The sequence below is a fragment of the Macaca fascicularis genome, chromosome 6, assembly GCF_037993035.2.
Source record: "Macaca fascicularis isolate 582-1 chromosome 6, T2T-MFA8v1.1".
NCBI lineage: Eukaryota > Metazoa > Chordata > Mammalia > Primates > Cercopithecidae > Macaca > Macaca fascicularis.
This window is the reverse complement of record NC_088380.1, coordinates 17833576-17853367: the sequence shown is the minus strand read 5'-3', so window position 1 is coordinate 17853367 and position 19792 is coordinate 17833576. Positions and strand designations below refer to the sequence as shown.

The 19792-nt window shown below is 44.6% G+C and overlaps 1 protein-coding gene and 1 long non-coding RNA gene across 13 annotated transcripts in view; one reads left to right on the top strand and one right to left on the bottom strand.

Moving 5' to 3' along the window:
• The window catches only part of LOC102126788 (uncharacterized), a 116153-nt gene that overhangs the window by 31096 nt on the left and 65265 nt on the right, over positions 1 to 19792 (top strand). For 11 of the 12 annotated variants that reach the window (XM_065546119.1, XM_065546117.2, XM_065546116.1 and 8 more), the window contains exon 3: positions 5164 to 5226. The exons of the other annotated variant lie outside the window; for it this stretch is intronic. In XM_065546119.1, the coding sequence (XP_065402191.1) occupies positions 5164 to 5226 (63 nt within the window). The remainder of the gene's footprint in view (positions 1 to 5163; positions 5227 to 19792) is intronic. 12 annotated transcript variants of the gene reach the window in all.
• LOC141406962 (uncharacterized) lies at positions 1031 to 18912 on the bottom strand. The gene is made up of 2 exons (XR_012413595.1): positions 5830 to 18912; positions 1031 to 5453 (listed from the first exon to the last, which is right to left on the bottom strand). It is a non-coding gene; the product is annotated as an uncharacterized lncRNA (long non-coding RNA).

The window sequence follows — 19792 nt, the reverse complement described above, 5'->3', positions numbered from 1 at the left end:
TGGTGGGAGGATTTGAAAAGGAAAGTGAGCAGCCCAAATGTGATCATAGTTAACATCAACTGAGTTATGCCAGAAATGCGCTGGACACTTTATATGGATCTTCTCATGTAATCCTCACAACAACCCCATGCTGTAGAAGTACTGCTGTCCACATTTTATAGGAAAGTTAACAAGCCTTGAAGAAAGTAACTTGACCGAAGTCGCACAGACTAGTGAGTACAAAACCAAAATGAGAACCCACATCATTGGATATTGAAGTTGGAGCACTGAACACTATGTATGTACACACACACGAGCACCCGTGCACGCACACACACACATGTTAAATATCAAGGACTCAACAGAGCAGGAATATTTTCCAAAAGGAGGAAGAGTCATAGATTGCAAGTGATCATGGAGTATTGGTGTAAAGGAGTCCCCAACCCAGTAGATGAAATGTGAAAAGGGGGAAGCCGGGATACTCTGGAGGGAGTGGGACCTCAGCTAGGGTGCGCATTCTTTGAAGACTGAGGACACAGAAGGAAGTATCCACTGAAGAACAGGAATCCCAGACAGCCCGATGGAAAGGGTTGCCATGGGAGTAAAAGAGGAGTCAGGAGTCCGTGGGAAAGCCCCACAGAGCAGCAGGGGGCAAGGGTGTGTGAAGGAGACAGATTACCGGCCTGGCCAGAGCTTGAGTGATCCTTGGAGATGACAGGATGGTAGGCCAGATGGGATAGACTCCGGGGGGCCGCAAGTGTGCTGCCGTTTCCGCGTCCTCTGAGCTGCCAGGGCCTGGAGCACTCAGCCTGTGGTCAGTTGGTCGCTGGCCCCGGTGGAAGGGGAATCTCTGGGGCCACAGATGGTGGAGGAGGAAGGAACTCTGCCTGGCCCGCTGGCAGCTGGGAGCTGGGAGCTGCCAGACCTCGAAGGAGAATTAGTTGGTCTAGGAAGCTTACCCTGGCATGACTAGGGAGGTAAAATAATCTGCCTAATGTACATTCCTCTTTTCCCCTGGAAAATCTGAAATAGAGAGCAGTCTGCTCTAAGCATGGTTGTACATTCTGTTTATTTAGAAGAATCCGGGTAAGGAGTTCCCCTACCCCCGCCCCCCAAGCAAAAACACATGTAGGAACTACAATGTGGAAGAACCTAAAACTCTATTTTTGGTTCTCAGGTAAAGTCGGTCATGTATGGCAGCCATGTGACTAATGTCAGAATCACTGCTTTCTGTCTATTTTTCTAGTCCTCCAACCATTTATATTTGGAAACTATCTCAACCAGCCACTAACTGTATGTCATGGACTTTCTCAACCGTCTTGTACGCCAGCCATCTCTGACTCCTGCCAGGAGGAATTATGTTGAAACCGTTTGAGAGTGTGGTTTTTAGGTTCCAGCAAAATACTTCTTTAAAAAAAAAAAAAAAAAAAAAACCTCCTAGGAAAATGAGTTTGAACTATATGTAATTTCTGCTTCTGTTGAGTTTTCTGCAATGGTTCTTTCAAGCTAAGAACAGCCCAATTCTCAAGCCAGGATCATTTCTCTTGGCCACTGTTTCATTTTTCCTTTTTTATGATGGAAAGTTTCAAACGTGCAAAAATATAGAGAAAAGAACAACGATGCCCTGTGTACCCCTCACCTGGCCTCAACATTCGACAATTGTCAACTCATTTTGGCCACTATATTCAGTGGATGATGAAGGAAGGAAGGAAAGGAAGAAAGGAGAGAGGGAGGAAAAGAGGGGAAAGAAAGGAAGGGAAGAGAAAAATAAAAGAAGAAAAGAGAAAAGAAATGAAAGGGCTAGGCCTGGTGGCTCCTATCTGTAATCCCAGAGTTTTGGGAGGCCAAGGCTGGAGGATTACTTAAGACCAGGAGTTTGAGACCCACCTGGGCAACATATTGAAAAATCTTTATAAAATGTTTTACATGAGTCAGGCTTGCTGGAAGGTGTCTGCATTCCCAGGAAGCTGAGGCAGAAGGATCACTTGAGCCCAGGAGTTCGAGGCTACGGCGAGCCATGATTGTGCCACTGCAGTCCAGCCTGTACAACAGAGCGAGACCCCATCTTTAAAAAAATAAATAGAAGAAAGAAAAGAATATGTTAAAATGTGTGGCACAAGATTTGGAGCATGTTCCTCCATATTTCCTCTTACTTTGGAACTCAAATTGAAAAATGTTTTTAAATTTCTCAGTACAAATTACATACAATTGGTTTTACGAAATTCTTCCTAGATTCAAAATTTCCATTAGATTTCAGGGAAATCACTAGAAACCTAGTTAAAAAGGAGTCTGTCTCATTGCAACTTACTATGATGAATGTGACTCTAAAACAAAACTGATTATTGATGCCAAGCTCACATTTTACTTGTTGGGGATTTTAACCACATGGCAGCAACTTCCAGTAAGAAGCTTAAAATTTTCCCAGCTAAAGAAATGCTGGTGGTGGTGGGAGTGGTGGGAGACGGGGGAGGGGTGGTGAAAATAACATTTGATTTCTGAAAACTCCAGAGAAGCCATGGAAGTTTACATTTCAGATTGTTTAAAGAAAAGTGCATCATGGGAGATCATCTTAGGGTGAATCAATGGAGATAATTCTAGAGGAAGTCAGAACTGGTTACTGTTCTTGAGGTGGGAGGAGACATTGGTTTATCTGTTGAGAGTTTCTCAAGCATAGCATGACTTTCTTCCTCCCTTCCTTTCTTTTCTTTTCTTTCTTTCTTTCTTTTTCTTTCCTTTTATTATTTCTTTTTTTGAGGCCTTTTATTATTTCTTTTTTTGGCCTTTCTTTCTTTTTTGAAGCACGAGGCCTGGTGGAGAAAACGTGAATTTATATCATCAATATTAACAATCATACAGTCACTTGCCAGCGTCTTCTGTTTTCTGTTAGCAGGTGAAAAGTGAAAGGAGAAAATACAGGCAGTGGCAGCCAATTTTAGCTTGCCATCTAGCCATGTCATTTATAACCAGAGTCATTTGAAACCTCCCATTGTGGGATTCCATGAACTCAAATGACTGCCCAAAAATACTGACCACGTCTACATAACAGCAAACATAGGTTTGGCATGACATTGATCAGGGCCTGAAATCTTGGCCAGCGGCTTCCCGACTTCCACGTGGAATCCTCCCTAGAACAAATGCTTAGGGCAGATGTTTGTCTGAAACGAATGCAGACACACAGAGGTGGATGCACAACTTTCTCTCTCTCTCATACACACACACACAAACACACCCATATTGGTAATTACATAAGGTAATTACTTTGCACCAACCTAACATGAGGTTTTTCAAGAACCCTGGAAGTAGCGTGCACCCACCTGGGACAATCCTTCTCTTTCTTGACCATCCACAGAAGTGCAAGGGAAAAGACCACCGTCTGGAGAGTTAGTGGCCTGAGTTTTTCTCTGTTCCATCTGGAATGGACAGGTACCTTAAGTTCTGGGGCCTCATTTACTTCTGCTCTGACATAAGGGAAAGAAGTAGACCAGATGATTTGTGAAGTTCTAAAGGCAGCTCCAGCCAGGTACAGTGGCACTCACCTGTAGTCTCAGCTACTCAGGAAGTTGAGATGGGAGGACGGCTTGAGCCAAGGAGTTCAAGACCAGCCTGGGCAACATAGCAAGACCCCATCTTAAAAAATAATAATAATAAATAAAGGCAGCTGTACAAGCACAGGGAACTATTAGCACAGAGTAGGGCTTGGTGTCTGCCAGTGTGGATTGAAATCTTTGCTCCATGCTTCCAAACAGTGCAACCCTGAGACTGTTGCTTGCTTTCTTTTGAAAACTAAAGAGAAGAATACCTATGTCACAGATTCCTGTAAGAACTGAATTCTTTAAACATATATAAAGCACCTGACTTAAGGAATATGTCATAATGCTAGCACCCTCCTTCTTAAAATACTATGATTTCAAACGTCAAGGAATCTGGGAAGTTTGCCTTTTTAGAGCACAACTAGATAATTCTGTCCAAAATATTTCCCACTATAACTTATTACTCATTGGAGGATAAGTACAAACATTTAGGTCAATACCACTGAAAAATACTCATGAGACAGAAATATTGCATAGTCCACGTCTTATGTGAGATATTTTAGATACTTTTTCTTTCTTATTTGTTTCTTCCTTATTTCTTCCCTGTTCACTTCCAAATAAAAGAAAGGTATAAGTTGAACCAAGTCGAGAAAGTGAAGTCTTTACAAAGTTTATATTGCTAATTAAATTAAGGTTTTTAGCAGATCAAGGACAAATAGCTGAGTTCAACAAAATATTTCCTTTGATCTCAAGGCTTTTCACTTCAAAGACTAACCAGCGGGATCATGCAGGGGGCTGCCAGTGAACCCCTCCTCTCCCCACAATGAGGGGGCTCGGGTGAATAGAACTTTGGAGAATCTGCTTCAGAGCAGTGTGAACGCCTGCTGTGGTTGGTCCTGCCCAGGCCAGCCTCTGGGGTGAGACATGTCAGCGGAAAATAAATGAGTCAGAAGACGTGAGTTTGAGCTTGAGTCTACCCGTTACTCACATCCCACGAAAACGTTGCTTGACATCAGTCTTCATGTTCTCCCATGAAAAATGGGACAATGATGCCTAACTTAATTGTCTCATAGCTTTGATCTAAAGATAATGCCAGGTCTTTGGATACACCAAATTCTGAAATAAGATTAAGAAATGAAACCCCAGGCCAGGCGCAGTGGCTCATGCCTGTAATCCCAGCACTTTGGGAGGCCGAGGCGGGCAGATCATGAGGTCAGGAGATCAAGACCATCCTGGCTAACACAGTGAAACCTCGTCTCTACTAAAAAATTCAAAAAAATTAGCCAGGTGAGGCCGGGCGCAGTGGCTCAAGCCTGTAATCCCAGCACTTTGGGAGGCCGAGACGGGTGGATCACAAGGTCAGGAGATCAAGACCATTCTGGCTAACACGGTGAAACCCCGTCTCTACTAAAAAATACAGAAAACTAGCCGGGCGAGGTGGCGGGCGCCTGTAGTCCCAGCTACTCGGGAGGCTGAGGCAGGAGAATGGCGGGAACCCGGGAGGCGGAGCTTGCAGTGAGCTGAGATCCGGCCACTGCACTCCCGCCTGGGCGACAGAGCGAGACTCCATCTCAAAAAAAAAAAAAAAAAAAAAAGAGGAAAACAAGAAATAATACCCCAGAGGAATCCTCAAACAGCTTACATTTTCTTCCAGGAAGAGTTTTTCAGCCTGGCATGGTGGCTCACACCTGTAATCGGAGCACTTCAGAAGGCTGAGGTAAGTGAATCTCCCGAGCTCAGGAGTTCAAGAGCAGCCTAGGCAACATGGTGAAACTTTCTCTACCTGAAATACAAACAATTAGCCCAGCATGGTGGTGTGTGCCTGTGGTCCCGGTTACCCAGGAAGCTGACGTGAGAGGATTGCTCGAGCCTGGGAGGCGGAGGTTGCAGTGAGTCGAGATTGCGCCACTGTACTCCAACCTGAGTGACAGAGTGAGACTCCATCTAAAAAAAAAAAAAATAGTTTTTCTACTTGTCTCTCCAGTGCTTAGTACACAGTAGGTGCTCAATATTTCTTTTTTGAGTGAGTGAAGGGGTAAATGAAGACTGTGGCGAGAGCTGGGTCCTGGGACTCTCTGCCACTTAGATTTGTTCTTCCTTCCTCTTAGATGACCCCATTCATCATGCCATTGCAGCCTAGGCCCTACTTAACCCTGGAATGTGGTAAGAAGGGTCGCGGAGGGAGAAGGGCAGTGGGAAGCTGGGAGAGAGAAAGGGCCACCCTGGCACAAGGAAGGAAGAAGGACGGTTATGGGTGATTCCTGCAACTGCCCTCTAATGGGAGTCGGCTGTGTCCCCAATATAAAGTGTGTCACACTACCTTGGACAGTTGGTCCTCAGCGTTATTCCATTGAGTCCATGTTTGCCTCTGATCAAAAGGATTAAGCATTTATATATTTCCAAATTTTCATAAGCCTGGAAAGATGAACACCCTAGTTGGTGAAATCCAATGGCAAGTCATCAAGTCATCCTAAATTCTTAGTCACCAAAGAGAGAATTCGGGGCACTGGGGAAACCCAGACGCTGACTACGCGATGAGAACATAATGAATAATGAGGGCTGAAACATTACAGGTATGGACCACAGGCTTCTAGAGATGGCTTTCAAGCTTCCCTGTGCCTTTGAACTTCTCATTCCCACAATGCCTTTGGACAGACTTTATTTTTCAGAATCAGAGATAACGGGCAGATGCCAACAAGCTGAGCTTTGCTGTGAGCTCTGGGGTGGGGCCCAGATGGCATCCTCCTGGGGGTGTCAGCACTGGGTGTTGCCACATCAGCGTTCCCCTGCCTTAGACCGATTGTTTCTCTTTGACGTTGGGATGGTTTCCTAACCCACGTCTGCAGTGAATCAGCCCCTGATAGAGGAATGACTCAGTGGACTTCTGTAGTCGGGTACCCAGATTGAAGGAGACACATTCAAAGACACTGGTATCACTCAGGATGTCTGAGGCTGCACCTCACAGGAGATCCAACTGATAGTGACTTCAAACACAACCATGTGTGTTTATCTCACGCAACAAGAAGTCTAGGGATTTATGGCTCCGGGGTTATGCAGCTTCTCTGCAATTCCTCTGGTTCTAGAAAGGCAGGATGTCGTGACAGTGAGAAGTACAGCCCCTGCCATGGGTCTCCCTGAGTTCAAATCCCAGCTTTGGTGCTCCTTGTCTGTGAAACTTCCCACAAGTTACTAAACTTCGCTGAGCCTCGATTCCCTCCTCTGTCAATTGGAGAGAACAGTAGTTCTCCTTCCAGAGTTGCTGTTAGAATTAAATTAGTTAATACCTATAAACTGCTTAAGGAGAGGCTGGCATATAATAAGCACTATGAGTGTTAGTTCTTGTCATCTTTATTTACTTTTATCATCCCCTCACTGTCACAAGATCGTTCTCAAAACAGCAGGCTTTCACACCGCACATAACAGTGTGCAGGCCAGGAAGGAAAGTGCTGGAGGGGACAAGGCAAGGGATAAGAATGACATGGACCTCTCCTGGGCATCTCTCTCCTTTAGCAGGGAGAAAACTCTTTCCCAGACCTCATGCCTTTGTCAGAGCCTCTAGGTCAGGATTGGGCCACACAGCGATGTCTGAGCCAATACCTGGCAAAGGAGAGTGAAATTATCATGGTTTAGAGCATCTGTGCTATTTCCCGTGGTAGCTCCTAACCACAAAAAGCAATTTAGATTTAAATTAAAATTAAATAAAATTTAAAATTTAGGCTGGGCGTGGTGGCTCACGCCTGTAATCCCAGCACTTTGGGAGGCTGAGGCAGGTGGATCACCTGAGGTCAGGAGTTTGAGACCAGTCTAGTCAACTTGGTGAAACTCCGTCTCTACTAAAAATACAAAAATCCGCCCGGTGTGGTGGTGCATGCCAGTAATTTCAGCTACTCAGGAGGCTGAGGCAGGAGAATCACTTGAACCCAGAAGACAGAGGTTGTAGTGAGCCGAGATAGCACCACTGCACTCCAACCTGGGTGACAGAGCGAGGCTCTATCTCAAAACACAATACAAATTAAATTAAATTAAATTGAATCCAGTTGCCCGGTCACTGGAGCCACATTTCAGGTACTCAGTAGCCACGTGGGGCCGGTGGTCTCCATAATGGGCAGTGCAGCTCTAGACCATTTCCATCATCCAGGAAGGTCTGTCAGACAGTGCTGGAATCAGAGCCCACTCCCACAGGTGGATGAGGGTAAACCTTCCCCGAGCACATTTTCTCGTGGTGTCTGAAAAAAATCAGGGCTGTGTTCACAAGGAAGAAGGAGAGGTGGCTGCTGGGTTGGTAGTCAACAATGAAGGAGACACAGGAGGGAAGACCAGCATAGACGCTGGTGAGATCAGAGCTGTGGGTATGAGTGTGGCTACTGGGTGAGAAGCTCAGCAGGGTTTAAGGAGCCTCATTAGATTTCACATTGACCATCCTGGCCTCTCTGCCTGCAAGGCACCCTGACACACACAGTCTATTTTACTGTGGTGGAAATTGGAATTATAAGAATTGGTTGGCTGGGCGCGGTGGCTCACGCCTGTCATCCCAGCACTTTGGGAAGCAGAGGAAGGCAGATCATGAGGTCAGGAGATCAAGACCATCCTGGCTAACACGGTGAAACCCCGTCTCTACTAAAAATTCAAAAAATTAGCTGGTCGTGGTGGTGAGCACCTGTAGTCCCAGCTACTTGGGAGGTGGAGGCAGGAGAATCACTTGAACCCGGGAGGCAGAGGTTGCAGTGAGTCGAGATTGTGCCACCGCACTCCAGCCTGGCGACAGAGTGAGACTCCATCTCAAAATAATAATAATAATTTATTAGACACTCTTTCCCCTCTCAAACAAAGTAGTTAAGTAGTTTCTGTTACTAAAGTGCAAATATGAGCCTCCACCCTGCCTACATCCCGGACCCCAACCCAGCCTGAGAATAAGACTCTGTAAATTCCCCCGTTGATGTTGCCTTTTTTTTACTATTGACATATAAAATGAGAGAATAAAAACCATTTTCCACTATACATACTCACCATGAAGGACAATGTACAACACACCAAAGCCCTTGGGGTAGTACTACAGATCCGACCGCAAAATGCAGCCTCACGTGCTTCCCTAGGGGCTCTGGGGAGCAGTAAAGGTTTTAGAGCTCCTCCTAGTATTTGAGAAGGTGTTGGTTGGCTGTGGCAAACATGCATTTGGAGCAATAATAACAACCAACGTGCAGTTATGCTTAACTATATGTCAGGCATTTGCTCAAGGTCAAGAAGTGGTTGGGAGTTGAATTTGCACCCAGAAATTCTAGTGCCAAAGTCCAGGTTCTGCTGCGCTCTCTTCTCAGGACTCAAGGTGAGCATGCTCTTTGGAGATCTGCAGGCTCAATGCCTCTCCAATGTGAGCGTGCATCAGAATCATCTGAAAAGCTTACTGAAGCACAGATGGCTGGGCCAGCAGTGTGCTGGAGCCGGCTCCTCCTCTCAGCTCAGGAGAGCTTCTTGTGCGCACCTCTTCCCAACTCCACAGTCAATAACAGCAGGTTGATAGCTTACAATCAGTCATAGTGTGAGAATTTAAACCACTGGAATCAGCAACTTGATGGTATGTGCTTTCTGGAGAGCTGGTTGTTAAATCTTTACCAGCACACCACCTGCTAGTTCCCATCCGTAGAGTCCCTGATTCAATAACTCTTGGATGGGGCCTGATGATTTACATTTCTAACAAGTTCCCAGGGAATGCTGATTCTGCTAGTCCAGAGAGGACACTTTGAGAAACACTTGGAAGACGTGAAGTCTGTTGTCTGATTTCAGGGATCTCTGATTTCAGACAACACACAACAGATTCTTCCCTCCTGCCTAAATCATAAGTCATCATTGACAAGAGGAATGCTAGAACTTTCATCTAAGAGTGTTGGCTGTAGACGACCCTATATCAAATCAATACTAAAAAGAGTTAATGTTTACAGAATATTGACTGTACGCCAGCTACTTACTGTCCTGCTTATTTCATGCATTAACTCATTTAATCCTCCCAAGAACCATAGACAGCAGGTTCTACTAGTATAGTTGGCGCTAAAGCACAGAGCAGTCAAATCGCTTGCTCAAGATTATACGGGGAGTAAGCGGAGTTGTGAAGATGTGAATATGAGCAATCTGGCTCCAGAGCCCATGGATTTAACTGCTGCAGCACAAATCACAGATGAGACCTGACTGTAGTTCTGCCAAATATAAAAATCTAGTCACAGTTCCCTTAAAAGAAGAATAAGAACTTCAAAGAAAACACACAAAAAGGAGAATTGAAATTGCCAAGTCTCTCCCAACTGGACTTTCAAGACATAAAAGAAAATGGATAAAGAAGTTTCCAATCCCCTCATTGTCCTTCAGGATCATCAACGTGCAGAAGATCACACCATCAGTTGATGAGAAAGCCAGTCTCCTGGATCAGGGGTCAGCAAATGTTTTCCATAAAGGACAAGATAGTAAACATTTCAGGCTTTGCAGGCTGTACAGCCTTCATTGCAATGACTCCACTCTGCCTTTGTAGTTTGAAAGCAGCCATAGACCACACATGAGAATGAGAATGAGAATGAGCACGGCTATATCCAGTAAAGCTTTTTTTACAAAAGCAGGCATTGGCCTTATTCGGCTGTGGGCTGTAATTTGATGACCTGTCCTGGATTCATCTAGAAGTTACTCTTTATTTCTAAATAACTAACGGAAACTATATCTCCATTAAATGTAGGTAGAACTTTACAATAAATAAATACATAAATAAATAAATACCCAGCCGGGAGCGGTGGCTCACGCCTGTAATCCCAGCACTTTGGGAGGCCGAGGTGGGTGGATCACCTGAGGTCAGGAGTTTGAGACCAGCCTGGCCAACATGGTGAAACCCATCTCTACTAAAAATACAAATAGCTGTAATCCCAGCTACTTGGGAGGCTGAGGCAGGAGAATCACTGGAACCCAGGAGGTAGAGGCTGCAGTGAGCTGAGATCGCGCCACTGCACTCCAGTCTGGGCAACAGAGTGAGACTTCATCTCAAAAAAAAAAAAAAAAAAAACACACACACACACAAAACCAAACACATATATCTAGGTAATCACTTAACAGATACCAGTGGGAACCTCCCTGGAAGACAGTCCATCTCTCTGGTTCTAATCTGGGGACAGAAGGTCTTTCTTGGCTTTAGGTTATGATAGGAGGCTCAGCTGGCTGGAGAATCACACTACTGAGGAACATGCCCACAGATCCAAAGCTTAGCTCAGCTTGAGTCCTGTTGGCCAAAAAGAAAACAATGCATGCAGAAGAGTCTCATCTCATTTGATCACCTCAAATACAGATTGACAAACCCAGAACCCAGTCAGAGTGGAGCTTAGAAATCAGCAGCGTCATCTTTCTTCTTAAAATATTGATTCATTTTATTTTATAAACCAACATGATGCCAAGGAATGTGACAATGGTCTGTAAAGGATGTTTAAACAACATGTCGCAGATCCATCTTCTCTTTAACATTGAGATTGGCGCCATCTTGGTAAATGCTCCATAACTTTTCTCCTAGGCCCTGGTCTGTTCTCCCTGCCTCTAGATTTTCACTGCTCCTGATTACCGTTCTGAATGTACATCCCTGATCCTTTTGAATTCATGATCCATCCTCTCTGGATTACCACTGCATATTGACTTAAGGTCAAACTCCCCAGCCTGGCATTCAAGAATTGATATGACCTAGCTTCTTTTTCTCTCTCCTATTTTACCTCAAAACTATCTAATTTCTATACCTAGAAAATCATGTCTTGGCCGAGCACAGTGGTTCATGCCTGTAATCCCAGCACTTTGGGAAACCGAGACGGGCAGATCACCTGAGGTCAGGAGTTCAAGACCAGCCTGGCCAACATGGTGAAACCCCGTCTCTACTAAAAATACAAAAATTAGCCAGGCATGGTGGCAAGAACCTGTAATCCCAGCTACTTGGTAGGCTGAGGCAGGAGAATCACTTGAACCTGGGAGGCGGAGGTTGCACTGAGTGGAGATTGTACCACTGTATTCCAGCCTGGGCAACAAGGTGAGTCTCCATCTCAAAAAAAAAAAAAAAAAAAAAAAAAAAAGGAAAAAGGAAAAATAATGTCTCGCCTAAGGAAGTTCCAAAGGCATAGTCAAGTGAGACAAGTGTTTTAACTAGAGCAGCAAGACCCATATATATAACCTTAGGAGAATCATATTCATAGCAAAGGAAAAGACAAAGCTGTAGGCAGCAAGACAAACTAGAAATCAAAGGAATAGTCTGGGACAAAGTTTCAGAAATAGAACAGCATTATGTGACATTTCCCATTTTCTGTGGTAGTTGGTACATGATGTCTGGACAGATCTGGAACCTTAGAGGAACTGCCAGGCTGATGCCTAGGTCAATGCTTTCAAACTTCCCTTTCTCTTAGAAACACTTTGGTGAGTTTTAACTTTGATAGGCCTCACCCCAGACCCAGAGAAGACGTCAGGAAATCTGATTTTTTTTTTTTTTTTCGAGATACAGTCTCACTCTGTCACCCAGGCTGGAGTACAGTGGCGCAATCTCAGTTCACTGCAACCTCCACCTCCAGGGTTCAAGCGATTCTCCTGCCTCAGCCTCCCGAGTACCTGGGACTACAGGCGCCCACTACCAAGCCTGGTTAATTTTTATATATTTAGTAGAGTCGGGTTTCACCATGTTGGCCAGGCTGGTCTTGAACCCCTGACTTCAAGTGATCCACCCGCCTCGGCCCTCCAAAGTGCTGGCATTACAGGCATAAAGCCATGACGCCTGGTCAGAAAATCTGAATTTTAATAAATGCTTCAGGTAATGCTAATGATTGTTCAAGTTCGGGAAAATTCTGACTTCACATTAAAATCACCAGGAGACTCTGCAGGGAGACCCCATGCAGAGCCCACAGGGAGGTGTTCTGGCCGACAGCCCAGCTAAGGTTCCAGCCAGCAGCCAGGCTCAACTGCCAGACATGTGTGTGAAGATACATCCAAGATGACCCCAGACCCCAGGCACCACCACACCCCAGCTGAGGCCCCAGACATCAGAGAACAAAGACAAATCATCACCTATTCGCCCTGTCTCAATTCCCGACCAACAGAATCCAGGAGCCAAATAAAATGGTCATTTTATGTTTTTGGGGGGGTTTTTTTGTTTTTTTTTTTTTTTTAAGCGTCTGGAGTTCTTTTTAAAAGTGCTGCAGCTTAGGTCCTGTCCCCAGTACATCCTGATTTATTTAGTCTGGAGTGGGATCTGGTATTAATTTTTTTCCCTAGTTTTATAAAAAATTTTAGTATCAAAATTGGACAAATAATACATGCAGATCTGTAGATCCATTATAGTTGTGAATATTTTGCAATACACTAGATGGGTAGGTAGATAGATAGATAGATAGATAGATAGATAGATAGATAGATAGATAGATAGAAGACAGATACTACTGAACTATTTGAAAATAATTTGCAGATTTGACGTTTGACCCCTAAGTTTAAGCATGGAACTATCTAACAATAAGAGAAGAGATTACAGGCGTGTACCACCACACTTGACTACTTTTTGTATTTTTAGTAGAGATGGGGTTTCACCACATTGACCAGGCTGGTCTCAAACTCCTGACCTCAGGTGATCCACCTGCCGCAGCTTCCCAAAGTGCTGGGATAACAGGCATGAGCCACTGCACCCGACCTTCTTATTTACTTCTTATTTTGACTTTTTAAGCAGACCAGCTCTTTTTTTTTTTCTTTAACAGAGTCTTGCTCTGTCACCAGGCTGGAGTGCAGTGGTGAGATCTCGGCTCACTGCAACCTCCGCCTCTCAGGTTCAAGTGATTCTCCTGCCTCAGCCTCCCAAGTAGCTGGGACTACAGGCACCCGCCACCACGCCCAGCTAATTTCTGTATTTTTAGTAGAGACAGGGTTTCACCATGTTGGCCAGGATGGTCTTAATCTCCTGACCTTGTGATCCACCCACCTTGGTCTCCCAGAGTGCTAGCATTACAGGCGTGAGCCACCGTGCCCAGGCTGACAACTTTCTTATAGAAGAGTTGACAATCTGTCTTGGTCTGACTCTCTCTTCATGGTGGCATTTAACTTGTGTGTGTTTTCCCACTTGGTCCTGTAAACTGAAGTTTAAGTCTAGCGAATTTATATTCAGATTAAGCATTTGAGGCAAGTGCAGTTCATAGGAGATGGGTCCTTCCCATCACACCAGGTAGTACATGTTGTCCGTTTGTCATACTATTAGTGATGCTGAACTTAATCCCTTGATGAAAGGAATGGTCATCATATCTTTCCATGACAACATGTTTTTTTATTTGCAATTAGCCAGGAACCTGTCATAATCTGGCACATGAATATACTGTTTCCCCAATGAAATTTTGCCCAGTAGTTTTGCCACCCATTAATGACTTTGTCTGAAATAATTATTTGGTTGGAAATGGGAAAAAAAAAAGGGTCATATTTTTACTCTTTTATTAAGTAATAATTTATATGGCAGTAAAAATTCACCCTCTGTTCTGTAGTTTTTCAGGTCTTGACAAATGTATACATTCATGTAACCACCACAACTATTAAGATATAGAGCAGGTGGCTCACACCTGTAATCCCAGCACTTTGGGAGACCAAGGTGGGCAGATCACGAGGTCAGGAGATGGAGAGCATCCTGGCCAACATGGTGAAACCCCATCTCTACTAAAATACAAAAAATTATCTGGGAGTGGTGGCGTGCACCTGTAGCCTCAGGGAGGCTGAGGCAGAAGAATCACTTGAATCTGAGAGGCAGAGGTTGCAGTGAGCCAAGATCGCGTCACTACACTCCAGCCTGGCAACCGTCTCAAAAAAACAAAACAAAACAAAACACGATATACAGCAGTTCCACTACCCCCTCCAAATTCCTCCATGTCAACTCTTGCCCAGCCCCAACCCCTGGCAACCAGTGATCTTTTTTCTGTCTTGTTAGATTTGCTTTTTCCAGAATGTCACACACCTGGAATTATACATTGTACAGGCTTTTGAGTCTGGTTTTGTTTTTGTTTTTTTTCACTTAGCACAATGCATTTGAGATCCCTCCGTGCTGTTCTATGCATCAGCAGTTTTTTCCTTTTCATTACTGAACTGTGTTCCATTGTGTTCCATTGTATTCCAATTTGTTTATGCAGTCCCAAGTTGAAGGACAGATGGCTTGTATTCAGTTTGGAGCAATTCCAAATAAAGCCATAGAAACATTCTCTTCCAGGCCTTTGTGTGAACAAAAGTTTTCATTTCACTTGGGTAAATACTTAGAAGTGAATCGCTAAGTTGTTTAGTAAATGTGTGTTTAACTTCATGAGAAACTGCTACATTCTTTTCTACGGTGGCTGGACCATCTTGTGTTTCTCCCCGCAGCATATGAGAGTTGAATATTTGTTTTTAAATTCTGTCATCCTTTATATTTCTTAGCTGGCATTCTCCCATGATGAAAAGCATTTCCTCATCAACTTGAGATGAACCACTGATTGGTTTATATAAAGGCAGAGTAAATGCTAATTTTTCCACCTCATTACCCATTTCCAGAGGAAAGAGTTTTACAGTAGTCACTTCCAGACCTACTTTTTTTCTCATTCTTCCTTTCTTTTTTATAACTGCAGACGTAGGTATTTTTATTTACTCCACATTTTACAATCACTAACACTTATCATTCTTACTAATGCTCAAATTCTTCTAAGATTCTTCCCTGGTGGGAAGGCTGTCAAACTAGTCCTTAACCTTTCGACATCACTTCATTGGCTTTTGACACTTTTTTGCTTTCTGGCACGGTAAGATTCCCATTCTCACCCTGAACTTTCCTTGAATCAAGCCTCGGATCAGCCATTCTCCGAGAGATCTGATTCCTTTTAATAGCCTTTAGAAACCCATTCCCGGCAGCAGGTATCTCGTGGCTACTGGACACCATCACCTCTAGGTTCCTTCATTAGGAATACATGCACAGATAAACACTTTAAATCAAGAGCTGGGAGCTATGCATACATGAAATTACAAATACTATGAAATTACAGATTCGTACCAATACTCCCAATTAAAATTTAACCTTCTTCATGCCTTTTATTTTTTAATTTGTATTTCCTTTCTTTTATATCCAAAACCTTGATTTTTAATACAAGTAACATATTTACCAATTTGCTTGAGCTCCTAACACAAACAAATGAATTTCAAAATTACAAGGCCAGCCTTACAACTCCTAATAAAACTACCGAGGAAAGCTTAAGATTTTTTTACAGTTCTTTCTACCCTCACAATATTTCCTATGAGGGGTGTCTAGTCAGAGCACTGAGGTCAAAATTCACTTGAAATAATTATTTCTCTGTGTGGCTATGTTTCCAACTTGGTATACAGCTAGGTGGATTTGTTTCCATTGTTTTCAATGTTAGGATTTGGCATGAATATATTTTATTTATTTATTTTTTTTTAGAGATAAGGTCTTTGTCACCCAGGAAGAGTCTCACTGCAGCCTCACACTCCTGGGCACAGTCAGCCCTCTCACCTCAGCCTCCTGAGTAGCTAGGACCACAGGCACACACCACCACACTGGGCTAATTTTTAAATTTTTTGTAGAGATGGGGTCTCACTATGCTGCCCAGGTTGGTCTGGAACTCCTGGCCTCAAGTAATTCTCCTGCATTGTATTCCCAAGGTTCTGGGATTATAAGTGTGAGCCACCATGCCCAACCAACATGAATACATTTTATTTTATTTTATTTACTTTTTTTTTTTTTTTGAGACAGAGCCTCACTCCGTTGCCAAGGCTAGAGTGCAGTGGCGCGATCTCGGCTCACTGCAAGCTCCGCCTTCTGGGTTCACGCCATTCTTCTGCCTCATCCTCCCAAGTAGCTGGGACTACAGACGCCCGCCACCACGCCCAGCTAATTTTTTTTCTTTTTTTTTTTTTTTGTATTTTTCGTAAAGACAGGGTTTCACGTGTTAGCCAGGTTGGTCTTGATCTCCTGACATCGTGATCCGCCTGCCTCAGCCTCCCGAAGTGCTAGGATTACAGGCGTAAGCCACCGCGCCCAGCTTTTTTTTAAAATTTTGAGACAGAGTTTCACTCTTGTTGCCCAGGCTGGAGTACAATGGTGCGATCTCGGCTCACTGCAACCTCCACCTCCCAGGTTCAAGCAGTTCTTCTGCCTCAGCCTCCCAAGTAGCTGGGATTACAGGCATCTGTCACCACACCCGGCTAATTTTTTCTATTTTTAGTAGAGACAGGGTATCACTATGTTGGCCAGGCTGGTCTCGAACTCCTGACCTCAGGCAATCCACCTGTCTCTGCCTCCCAAAGTGCTGGGATTACAGGCATGAGCCACCGCTCCCAACCGTGAATACATTTTAAGAGCTTTCCAGGGCATCCCAGTGTGTGGTGAAGCACTCACCTGGTCGCTTGCTCTTTTTTCTGTTTCCCTTGCCCAGGAACGGTTTCTGTTCCATATCCTTTCACTGAAACACACATTTCCTTTCCTTTATGGCTCACTCCCTCCATCCACAGACCTTTCTTTGATCCCATGCGTTGAGAGTAGAGTTTCTCTTCTCTGCACTCCAGTGGCCTTTTAGCCACTCCTGATAGGGATCCTGAAACATTCTACCTTGCTTTACAGTCCTTGTGTGAAGGGTTGGCAAACTTTGGCTGTCAGGAGCCAGATGGTGAATATTTTAGGCTTTGCAGACCACATAAATCACTGCTGCATACTCTCTTCTGGTTTGTAACCCTTTATATCCTTAGCTAGCAGGACCTATAGAACCAGGCGATGTCCTGAGATCTAGCCCTCGGGCCATAGTTTGCCAATGCCTTCCTTATGTCATCTTCCTGCTTCAAGTACATTTCGGGCAGCAAAAACCTCTTACTCACCCTGTGCCTCCCTCACAGCAGAGCACATGAGGAAGGACGCCCACTAAATGTTTGTTAAACTCATGAACATACATTACGATTGTATCGCAGATTGAGAAGACTTTATTACTCCAGAAAACGCAGCTATACTGAACAATGAAAGCACTATGTGTAAACACAGAGCATGACTGATAGACAGTAACCTGTAGATAATGCCATCCTCCACGTTCAGTCACTTATCTTACTTTAGTCCAGGGGTGGGAAGACGGTAGTAGTGGTTTATGAGTACTTATTATCACATAATTGGAGGTTCTTAAAACTAAACAGGGCCGGAAGCGGTAGTTCACGCCTGTAATCCCAGCACTTTGGGAGGCTGAGGCGGGTGGATCATGAGGTCAGGAGATCAAGACCATCGCGCCAATGTGGTGAAACCCCGTCTCTACTACAAATACAAAAAAATTAGCTGCAAGCGTAGTGGCACGCACCTGTAATTCCAGCTACTCAGGAGGCTGAGGCAGGAGAATTGCTTGAACCCAGGAGGCAGAGGCTGCAGTGAGCCAAGATCGTGCCACTGCACTCCAGCCTGGCGACAGAGCGAGACTCCGTCTCAAAAAAACAAAAAATAAAAAACTAAAACGGCCAGGCATGGTGGCTTACACTTGTAATCCCAGCACTTTGGGAGGCTGAGGTGAGCAGAGCGTTTGAGTCCCAGGAGTTCGAGACAGCCTGGGCAACACGGCACAACCCTGTCTCTACTATATATGTGTGTGTGTGTGTGTGTGTGTATATATGTGTGTGTATATGTGTGTGTGTGTGTGTGTGTGTGTGTATATATATATATATTTTTTTTTAGACAGGGTCTCATTCTGCCACCCAGGCCAGAGTGCAACGACACAATAACAGCTCACTGCAGCCTCGACCTCCCAGGCTCAAGTAATCCAAGATGTTTTGTATTTTTAGTAAAGACAGGGTTTCATCATGTTGCCCAGGCTGGTCTCAAACCCCTGGTCTCAAGTGTTCCTCCTGCCTCCACCTCCCAAAGTGCTGGAATTACAGGATTGAGCCACTGTACCCAACCTACAAAAAAACTTTTTTAAAAAATTAGCCAGGGCTGGTGCAGTGGCTGGCGCCTATAATCCCAAGTGCCTTGGGAGGCCAAGGCTGGTAAATCACTCGAGGCCAGGAGTTCAAGACCAGCCTGGCCAACATGGCAAAACCCCATCTCTATTTTAAAAAATACAAACATTAGCCAGGCACAGTGGCGCGTGCCTGTAGTTCCAGCTACTTGGGAGGCTAAAGCAGGAGGATCACTTGAACCCAGGAGGCAGAGGCTGCAGTGAGCCGAGATGGTGCCACTGCACTCCAGCCCAGGCAGCAGAGCCAGACTCCGTCTTAAAAAAAAAAAAAAAAAGACTAAACACAAATATCCAATGGATACATTTCCTACCTAAAACTGTGCAGGAATAGACAAGACAGCAGAGGTGGGGCTAACTAAACTTCCCTCCTCATAACCCAAAAAGTGGCTCCCAGTACCTGTGAAGGTATTATCCCTCTCCCCAGGGGAAGATGCCAACAAGATGAAAAGGAAACTCCAGTTTCTAGAAGCTTCCATTTTCACCTGTGTCTGAAAGAGGAACAAGATGCATACCATCTGGAAAAAGACGTGTAGCTGGCTTCCAGTGTTTCAGCACTCTGAGTTTGTTAGGGCTAAGGAAAGGAAAATAGGGCATGATTAGTATTATGAAGGAGGCTGGAGCGTTGTACTAAAATATCTTCCCCGAGCACCTTCCTGAAACACCTCCTGAATTGACACCTCAGTGCAAAATGCTGCTTTCACTGAGAGAAAAAAAGACGAAAACCTGGAAATGCTTTAAAAAAAAAAAATCTGTTGTCGGTGTTTCAGGAAGTTTCTACTGATTCTAAATTTTCGCCTCTGATCCGAACCCTGATAGTCTGGTGATATTACTTCCTACTTCTGGGACCTCCACCCTTGGAAACCCACCTCTCACTTAGACAAGTGGATGTCTTTGTGGTTGCTGCCACGGAATTTTTTTTTTTTTTTTTTTTTTTTGAGACGGAGTCTCGCTCTGTAGCCCAGGCTGGAGTGCAGTGGCCGAATCTCAGCTCACTGCAAGCTCCGCCTCCCGGATTCCCGCCATTCTCCTGCCTCAGCCTCCCGAGTAGCTGGGACTACAGGCGCCCGCCACCTCACCCGGCTAGTTTTTTGTATTTTTTTAGTAGAGACGGGGTTTCACCGTGTTAGCCAGGATGGTCTCGATCTCCTGACCTCGTGATCCGCCCGTCTCGGCCTCCCAAAGTACTGGGATTACAGGCTTGAGCCACCGCGCCCGGCCTACTGCCACGGAATTTAAGAGTCCTTTTTTTTGTTTGTTTTTGATATGGAGTCTCGCTTTGTCACCCAGGCTGGAGTGCAGTGGTGTGAT